The 9734-nt window shown below is 38.5% G+C and overlaps 3 protein-coding genes across 3 annotated transcripts; 1 reads left to right on the top strand and 2 right to left on the bottom strand.

The window, feature by feature from the left end:
• Window positions 1-933: 933 nt before the first annotated feature.
• On the bottom strand, window positions 934-2473 carry PICMEDRAFT_16031 (hypothetical protein). Its single transcript, XM_019161064.1, has one exon. It carries the CDS (start codon window positions 2105-2107, stop codon window positions 1121-1123), a length of 987 nt encoding a protein of 328 aa, XP_019019333.1. The 5' UTR covers window positions 2108-2473; the 3' UTR covers window positions 934-1120.
• A 682-nt stretch (window positions 2474-3155) lies between these two features.
• Window positions 3156-4204, top strand: PICMEDRAFT_16029 (hypothetical protein). The gene is made up of 3 exons (XM_019161063.1): window positions 3156-3316; window positions 3410-3838; window positions 3875-4204. The coding sequence occupies exons 1-3, from the start codon at window positions 3205-3207 to the stop codon at window positions 4147-4149; spliced, it is 816 nt and encodes a 271-aa protein (XP_019019332.1). The 5' UTR covers window positions 3156-3204; the 3' UTR covers window positions 4150-4204.
• Window positions 4205-4332: 128 nt separating this feature from the next.
• Window positions 4333-9663, bottom strand: PICMEDRAFT_31202 (hypothetical protein; the record flags this gene model as incomplete). The annotated part of the gene is made up of 1 exon (XM_019162681.1): window positions 4333-9663. One exon carries the CDS (start codon window positions 9661-9663, stop codon window positions 4333-4335), a length of 5331 nt encoding a protein of 1776 aa, XP_019019331.1.
• Between the last annotated feature and the right edge of the window lie 71 nt (window positions 9664-9734).

Below are 9734 nucleotides of genomic sequence, written 5' to 3'. Positions count from 1 at the left end.
GGCTGGTGATAAGGTGGACAGAAAGTCGATTACCGGTTATGTTTACATGTTAGGAAATACTGCAATAACATGGAAATCCACGAAACAGCAGACGGTGGCGCTATCATCTACTGAGGCAGAGTATATGGCACTGGGTGACGCAGTTAAAGAATTACTATGGTTAACACAACTGTTGAAACACATTGGACTTAAAATGAACAAAGTCCCCTGCATCTTTGAAGACAACGAAGGGTGCAGGATGTTATCAACGCATCCGGTCCATCACCAGAGAACCAAACACATTGATATTAAACATCATTTTGTTAGACATCATATTTCAGAAGGAAACTGTGAAATAGTTTCAATCAACACTGAAAATATGGTTGCGGATATGTTGACTAAAAGTTTAGCCAAGATTAAATTCAATAAGTTTGTTGGTCTAGCTGGAATGTCGAACATATCTACAAGTGTTTAGATTATGGTGGGGTGTTGAGATAAGATGCCGAAGCCAATCATGATCGAGTGATAAGAGATAAGAGTCTTATCATGATAAGGCATCTTAAGTAATCTAAAACTGGAAAGTTAGCCGCCATGATAAATGAATAATGGCAAGTTTAACCGAAGGTGTAAGTGTATAAATACAAGAGGTTTGTCCCTTGTATTTATGTTTGAGAATATTAGTTTGTAGGCTAGTTATATTAGTTATAAATTAATAAGCAACAAACATAAGAAAAAGTGAACATATACAATGGATATTCATAATAGAATAGCTAGATTACAACACAAGGCATTAGAAAAGAGCCTTGTAATGACAAGGCATCAAGTAATCTAAAACTGGAAAGATTAGCCGACGTCATGAGTGTATAAATAGGAGAGGTTTTGTCTCCTATCTGTGTTTAGAATCATTAGTTATTAAGAGTTGTATAAGTTGTTTTTAACTAAGTAACAAACATAAGAAAACGTGTACATATACAATGGATATTCATAATAGAATAGCTAGATTACAACACTTTATTTAATTTCTTACTATTCACTAGATAATCAGAGCGTTCTCATTGAGCACGCAAAAAATCTGACTAGCACAGATAGTATTTTCAACATTTTCAGCTTATTAATGTTAACACTTATCCAGTAATGACACTTATCTCTGAATTTGTTGAATCCAAATACTTACGTTATCAAAATACTTTTTACCTTTAAAACCAGTGCCATCTATCCCATCTGTTTCTTTCCAGCTTGTTGAAATTTCTAATAAGGAGCTTTGATTACTGGAGTGGTAAGCGGCTTCCATTGCGCCGTTGAAACTGAAAGTGACAAATGACCTTGTGATGAAATTGGAATACTCCACTTCCACACAAACATTTTCTTGTATTTCTTGATAGTATAGGCATTCCTGGTTTACTTTTATCTTACCCAAGCTGGTGAAAATTAAACTTGAATCCACCGAATCCTCGTGAATGTTTGCAATACGTAAATCGAAAGTTTTACTTTCGTGCTTCTTCATTGGGCTATCAAGTCTTACTTTTTTTAGACACCAACTTTTAGAGTGACTTCTGATCTGTCCATACGAAGAACCCAGCTTATTGTCGTCTAGTATATCACACCAATAACGTAATAGTCGAATTTGTGACTCAATTTTGACACCGACATCATATATCGCTCTTCTTTGTACGAAAACCAAAGTAGCTTCTGCCAAAGAGACACTATAAAGTAAAGTGATCAACGCAGAAACTAGTGTCCCTGTTCTTCCTTTCCCATGCTTACAGTGGATGAATACTACTTTAGATTTATCCTGCATGAACCTTGCAATATAATAAATCAAGCTGACAAATTCACTGAATGCTAAAGCATGATGATCAGTCCAGTGAATCCATCTAGTAATTACGGAACCAGCGTATTGCTCATCAACGTGATAAGGTTCTTTTTCAGCTACCAAGTTGATTACAAGTGTTTTTTCGTAAGTTTCGGTTAAGAATTTGAGAATCTTATTCAACGAACTCTCGTTTGAGGATCTGCCTATCGAAATTTTCTCTGACGGATAAGAACCCACCAATAATGTCGGAAGAATGTAAAACAGATCGATTCCGTGCAATGGTTGAGGCACTTTAATTTCTGGCACAGTAGTCATTGCAGTTGGGCTTTTCAGTAGAACAAGGTGTAAAAGAGCATTAATAAAGATGAAACTAGATCTGCTGAGCCTCGCCTGTTAATACCATTGAAGATGTGCCCTCTTGGTTGAGCGGTGGAAAAAAGACAATCCACTGCAATTGGTCCAAAAACATTGTTGCTCTGACTGTTTCCATGTATTAGCCCATGCAGTCTACACAAAATTGGTTTTATTGGTTATTAGTTTTTATTTGTCGTTAGGTGATGCAATTGTTGCCACATCCAGCCTAAACTCTGAATTGTCATATCATACTTTAAAGGATTTTTTGGCTGTCTAATCAAGACAGCCATGTCTCAGATTATTGACTGGAAGCAGCAGGTAGAATTTAGCTCATATGGGCTGCAGTACAGGGGCTCAAGAAAAGGTAAAATATGAATAAGAGTACTACTACAGATATGCACATATTTTAAACATTAAGGGGAAAAATCTCGTCACAGAATAAGGTTTTCACATCTGTCAGAGAATCAACAAGGTGCAATTTAACTCAAAGAGGAAAGCTTCTCATTTAAATGGAGACGACATGTTAGACATCTCAGATACCCATTATCCATTAACCGAAAGTCCCCTTATATAAAATCTCAACAATTTCCCGATTTGGGCGGCAACGCAACTCTCATCAAACACAATGCAACGAACCAAAGGCGGTCCTGTCAGTGTGAGGCGGGAACGACACAGCTCACATGACGGCAGGGGAGTTCATCATAAGCTATAAATGTCTGGTGGGATTTTTGAAAACTCATGGTTTCCGCTTTGGGAGGGCAAAGGGTATGATCGAAACTCTGAGGTTATTAAACGTGGTGATGTTGTTAGGCCAGCTGCTTTCTACTGGATGCAAACGATGTAACTGCTCTTTTGTTTCACAAATAGAACCGCCAACTTGGTCTGAAGTTTTACTCTTGAATTTCGGAAACTCATCATATTTAAAGAAGTGGAATCCTGGTTCAGAAAATACAAACGAAATAACCTCAGAATGATGATTGATCTTCTCTGTATAACTTCAATTATTCACCAAACAACAATCGCTCTTCTCATCTAATCATCCACATCACTAGATAAAGATGAAACTCATTTATTCAAGCCTAATCTCTTGCTTCCTAGCTGTTGCCATTGCTGCTCCTATTGCGCATCCTGCTCCCGATGCAATTGCATCCCCTGAAGCTGCTGCCGAAGCCGAAGCCGATGCATGGAGATGGCACAGCTGGGTTAGAAACCAAGCAATCTATAAGAGAGAGGCAGATGCAGATGCTAATCCCGAAGCCGAAGCTGAAGCCGATGCATGGAGATGGCACAGCTGGGTTAGAAACCAAGCAATCTATAAGAGAGAGGCAGATGCAGATGCTAATCCCGAAGCTGAAGCCGAAGCTGAAGCCGATGCATGGAGATGGCACAGCTGGGTTAGAAACCAAGCAATTTACAAGAGAGAAGATCCACAAGATTTTACTTATGAGGAGTCAGAACCAAATGAAGAGCCCCTTGGCTTCATTTACGCTTTTGAAAGTCGTGATAGCTCCGAACCTTCTGCTTACCACCCTATTTTCTTTAAGGATATCGAGGACGAAATCTATGAACATTTTAATCTTTCCAGCTCAAAGCTTCCGTCGAAAATTATCAAAGGAGCACTTTTCAAAAGAGAGGCAGAGGCAGAGGCAGAGGCAGAGGCAGAGGCAGAGGCAGAGGCAGAGGCAGAGGCAGAGGCAGAGGCAGAGGCAGAGGCAGAGGCAGAGGCAGATGCCGAAGCTGGTGCCGATGCTGGCGCATGGAGATGGCATAGTTGGGTTAGAAACCAAGCAATCTATAAGAGAGAGGCAGATGCAGATGCTAATCCCGAAGCCGAAGCCGAAGCCGAAGCATGGAGATGGCACAGCTGGGTTAGAAATCAAGCAATCTATAAGAGAGAAGCCGATGCAGAAGCAGAAGCAGAAGCCGATGCTAATGCTAATGCTGACGCGGACGCCAGTGCCTGGAGATGGCATAGTTGGGTTAGAAATCAGGCAATTTATTAAATCAACTGGTTATTGATTTAATAATTTGACCAAACAGTTACTTTCATAATGGCTATTTATATATTTTTTTCGTTTCTTTATAATACTTTAATACATTGTTGATTTACATTCATCAGAAAGCTTTCAGTGCTAGTTGAGAAAAAGACCCGATCATCAGCTAAAAGATGTAAAAACTTTTTCTACTTATGCCAACAAATGCTCAAGCGATTCTCCCATGAGTTCCTCCATAATCTTAGCCAAACCCTCACGGACGGCAGCTTGGACATCGTCATCATCGTCTTCCAATAACTCGGCAACAATAGGAACGAGTTGAGGTAGCAAACTCAACCAAGCTTCGCCAACACGTTTATAGATAGTTGTAAGTGCTTTGATGGACCAGTACTTTTCTCTGGCTGATGGTTCAACATCACCGATTACACGCATATGTGAAATTATGAGTTCATTCAAACGTTTATTGTGATCATCTGATGACGAAATATCCTGAGCTAATGCGCATAAACATTTGACAAGATGTTTACCTATTGGATCTTCAATATTGGAGAGTTGGGAGGTAAGCGCCTCTGAAATTGCATCAAATCTTGATCCAACTTGCCAGTATTCAGTTTGATCATATTTGAAAGATGAGGTGAGTGATATCAACACCAACCTCCGTAATGAAATACTTATCACTTCACCACTGGCTAATCTTTCAAGGAGAGCAACAGTCGAATCAATGATGTAGTTGAAATAAGTAGTGACAATGGCCTTGAGATTTTCTTGAAGCTTGTTGAAAAGTTTGTAGAAAGATTCAAGTCTTTCGACTTCTCCAATGTTAGAGATTGTGCCTTCACCATCAAAAGCCCACCTCACTATCATGGCCAACAATGGTCTGAAGCTCTTGTCGTTCAATTTCATAACGTAAACAATACAACAATTGTGAATCATTGATTCCACTCTTCCAATTGTGTTAGCATCAAAAGTAGAAGTTGCACGGTATTCCAAAGCATTGGTTAAGAATCTAAAGAACATAGTGGACTCAGAAATAGCAGTGGTTTTGTTCATCTTTTCGACTGTGTTTTCCATGGTACCGATAAATAACCCAACAGCTGTCACGTTTAGTTCAGAGACAAATGTCCATAAAGAGCATAAAGAGGAAAGCAATATTTTTGAATCGATGTATTCTACCACAACATCAAGAACGTTAGATCTGATGGAGTCTGAGACAGCATGGGCTTTGAAAAGAGTTTTCAGAATATCTTTGATGTTCGGTGTTAAAAAGTTAGGTATTTTTTTAACCAAAGTTGAGAAAAAAACGATGATGGAAATTTGAATTAATTTAGAGGATTCTTGCTTATTTTCAACATACTTGTCAAAAATTTTGAAAATCGGAGGTACAATCTTAGGAAACAAACCAATCATTTTGACACCCACAATAACAACAATACTTGTAATACAATTTATTGAGGAAATAGTGAGTTCCGGAGAGTCTTCATTGACCAAACCACACTTACCACTGATAACGCTCAAGAATTTGATCAATGACGATGATTCGATATGGCTACCAAAGCGATGGAAAATTGAAGCCATTGTGTCTAAGCTTGCTTGGGATAATTCAAGGTCAGCTTGTAATGTGATTTTTTCGAGTATTGTTGGCATCAACGATGTGATACTTTCATGTGCGTAAGGATTTTCTGTGTGCTCCAAATTGAACTTGAACGCTGTCAAAGTGACAAGATTCTTTGCAGTTTGTAACGACACTTCTGGTGACTTTAAAATCTCATTAACCGATTGGGAGTAGTATTGTATTGGTAATAAATTCAAAACATCTCCTAATAGCTTATACATTTTGTTCATTATTTCATCATCCTCATGATTTCTACTCAACATATCTACAACATCTAGTAGATATTTAATTGTTTCCGAAAAACTGGATAACAAATCGTTGGTGTTTCTGTCTTCTAAAATTTGAGATGCAATTTTCAGTCTGAGTTTTGGAACTCCATTCGTTCCTTGAGAATCGGTCAATGCATGTCTAATAAATGAAACAAGTCCTTTTCTCCAATGATATAATTCACTCTTGGACATAGATACAATTGAAGGACCAAAAATGACCTTTGAGGAAAGCTCTTTGAAAGTTGGGGAATCTTTCTCAATTGGTTCCATTGGAATACATTTCCACAAATCTAAAAATCTTCTAGTGGCATCCAATTCCTCTTTAGCAGAGAAAACTTGGAGGAAAACAGTGGCAAAATCAACCAAGGCAGAACAGTCTCCCATTCTATGTTTCATGTAAGCATTCACATACTGCTGGCCGCATAAAAATAAAATCAGATGAATAGAGAGATCTCCTCCAAGGGTACGAGCTAATGTGGTAAAGAGCCTGACACGCCTATGTCTTGGAACATGCAAGAATGCACTTACAAAAGATGCAAGCAAGAACTCAATTTCATCAATTTTTCCATATTGGGCGGCATTTGCTAGAGCAGGAACGACACAAATAATGGTTTGCTCTACCACATGCCCTGAAAACTCATCATCTTGTCTTATGGTGTGAGCACCCATGAAAGTAAATATTGGCATGACAGAATGCAAAACAAGTTCAGGTGATAGCGAGGCAAGAGCTGCAATAACAAGTAACAACTTATTTTGGACTTGTGGAGAATCTGAAGCTCTGATAGCGGAAACGACAACATCTGCACGGATTGATGAGGCGTCCTTAATTGGTACACCCATTTCTTTGAGTTTTTCTATGATGTTCTTTAAACAAGAGGCGATTGTTTCTTGTGCATATAATATTGGTAGTTTACCATCTTTTCCTAATGTTTCTAAATCATCCAACACAACAAAAATTAGTTTAAGAAGTTCAAATGAAGGCTCGAATTCGCATTGCTTACTGAAATAGTCCAATACTTCAAGAAGCATTGTGACTTTCTTCAAATGAGAAGTGGCCATGTTTGAAACCTCGTCATCTTTGAGTGCCTGCCTTGTTGATTGTGATGATCTTCTTCTTCTTTTAGGAGGATTTGATTGAGCCTGTGAGTTAGTAGTGTTCAGTGCTGAGTTTTTCAGTAGTTCAGTGAAAATTTCATTTGTCATATTGATCGACTCTAAGACATCTATCGGATCATATGTTACAAAATTGTCGGTCAAGTGCTCTTCAAGAATATAGTTAACTATTTTTATTTGGAAATCAAATTTAAGGGTTGAAAATATTTCGATGATACGAGTTTGAGCCAAATTGGACAATTGCTCGGAAGGAGATGCCAATGCATTTTCCAAAAATGTAATAGCAGAATCGTTTTTCTCTTTGGGTGAAACGAGAGACACAATGTTTGACTCAAAGGCATGCGAGTCACAGTTTGTTTGAGAACATTTGAGGATCCAATCATCTCTGTTGCTTACATATGAGCTTAAAATGTCTTGGAATAACGAAGATGGAGCTGCAGCCCCTCTGACATTACTTGCACTTTTGACAGAAATCTTGATTAAATTCATTTTGATGACCGGAATATCGACATATAATGCGTGAGTAGTGAAAAATGCTAGATACAATTTACCCAATTTCTTGTTTGTCAATAAAGTTTCCAAACATGAAAAGAGTGCAGTACTGTCAACAATGAAATTTGGAATATTGGCTTCTAGCGTTTCCAATAATAGCTTTGCATCCTTTGGTGAAATGACTGCAATGTCAGAGGACTTGTCACCATACAAATTATCATTCAGTAAAATTGTTTTTGGAGACAACTCTTTTTTAACCTTATCGTTCAAGGATGAGATTAATTCGCTCGCTCTTCTTCTAATTTGTGCCACATTATCTACCAATAAAGTAATAACGACAGGCAAAATTGGCCCAACAAAAACATCTGGATCTAGATTGTTTATGGCTTCAATCAATCTTGTAATAGCTTGAATCCTTGCCTTTAAAGGGCAGTACGAGGTAGCAACACGTAATAAGAATGAAATAATAAGTGAAGGTTTGACCAAGCATATTTCAAGAAATGATGCTGTTGAATTATCGAGCATACTTTTCAAATACAGGTTTTCGTAAAAATCGTAACTTTTTCCAACTTCAGAGTCGTTAGATAAGAATGAAGCCACCAAAGCCTGGTGCTTCTCATACGTTTGAATAACATTCTCATCAACACCCTTACTGTGGGTGTTTTTGATATTGATTGTCTCATCATCGGTTTCCAAGCTAGCTTCTGTGGTCTGATCTACTAATGTACTCTGGACCATCATCTCCAAATTGGTAAGAGCCAGCTTTTTTGTTTTCAAAATGTCGAAAAACAAAGTTCGATTTTTCCTAATCAAAAACTTCAAAAGATCGATGTAGCTCGAAGAGTTTTTGCTTTCAACAGATTTTAAGACTTCGACAGCAATCAAAGTAAACTGTTGGTTTGATAATTCAATATTTGCAGTTTCAAGATTCTTTAGCACTGCAGAATCGACACTCACATTGTTTATAATGAGGGATCTAAAGTATGCGCAGATGAACTTGCCACTATTTTTGGTTGTACTCAAAAAGTCGAGGTATGGGATCGAAGTGTCAGATAGTAATCCCTCAGGCAACAAGTCCACGATTTTCTTAGGTAAAGGTTCCAACCCCTGATCTTGTACCGACTGCAAGAGCTTCAATGCACAGTTGAAGGCGCTTTCTTTAGCAGATTGTGGTGCGGACAACAAGACTGTTTCCACGGAAGCTAGCACGATTTCTCTACTCAATGGAACTGCAGCCGATATGACCACCAAGATGGTATATGCACTAATTTTTGATTCCTCATTTGATGAAGCCAACAAAGAACTCACACATTCTAAAGCAAAAGGAACAAAAACTTTGAGCTTGTCAGAGCCCGTGGATGATAATGTTGCTAGTGCAGATATCGAGGTGGAAACATAAAACAGTAGTAGCTTTCTGTACTGGTTTTTATGGCGTAACTCATCCTGCAAAAACTTAGAATACAAGTTGAAAAACTCAACTTCTGTAAATGCTTTGACAAGTGTGTTTCTAGAAGGGTTGTTACCTGACTTCTTGAAGTTGACCAACCAGGAGAACAGTTTAGGTAAGTCGGAGATGACGTACAAAACGTGGGGGAAGATTGGCTGATCAAAGTAAGCTAGAGTAGAGAGTAACAAGTGTTCTGAATTGAAGATGTTCAGCTGGAATCTTCTTAATGGCCATTCCACCGCTCTTACAGCAATTGCAAGGTTCCAATAAGGAGAAAGTAATGAGAGAAATGCGTCGATGGTTTTGTTTAAATCGTCGTTCTCCTCCTTGCTCTGAACCTGTCTATCAATCTGTATGGAGGTTTCACTGAAGATGGAATTTTCGAATCTGGCGAAACGTCGGTCTAGCGACTCCAAACGCTGCAAAGCGTCCAAAGCATCATAGTAGATCGATTCGTAGTCCTGTGTGGCAGCAAACTTCGGATCATGAAGAAAAGAAACCGAGTGGATCTTGGTTCTTCTTTTTCTATCCAAAGCCACAGCCTTGCTTTCTTGGGCAATCCCTGCTAACTGCTCGGCTAAAGAGGTCATTGCTGGCTATGTGTGTATAGAGGCGATGGATGAAAGAATAGAAGAAAAGTGCTGGATCAACCTGAAACCAA

Source organism: Pichia membranifaciens, assembly GCF_001661235.1.
Source record: "Pichia membranifaciens NRRL Y-2026 unplaced genomic scaffold PICMEscaffold_2, whole genome shotgun sequence".
NCBI lineage: Eukaryota > Fungi > Ascomycota > Pichiomycetes > Pichiales > Pichiaceae > Pichia > Pichia membranifaciens.
The sequence above is the reverse complement of the archived record's forward strand: the minus strand, read 5'-3'. Positions and strand labels throughout refer to the sequence as shown.

Coding starts and splice junctions, on each gene's coding strand:
- PICMEDRAFT_16031 (XM_019161064.1), bottom strand. CDS start 2,107: ATGACTACTGTGCCAGAAATTAAAGTGCCTCAACCATTGCACGGAATC.
- PICMEDRAFT_16029 (XM_019161063.1), top strand. CDS start 3,205: ATGAAACTCATTTATTCAAGCCTAATCTCTTGCTTCCTAGCTGTTGCC. Junction 3,317..3,409: donor CCCTGAAGCTGCTGCCGAAG/CCGAAGCCGATG, acceptor CCGAAGCCGAAG/CTGAAGCCGATGCATGGAGA. Junction 3,839..3,874: donor AGAGGCAGAGGCAGAGGCAG/AGGCAGAGGCAG, acceptor AGGCAGAGGCAG/ATGCCGAAGCTGGTGCCGAT.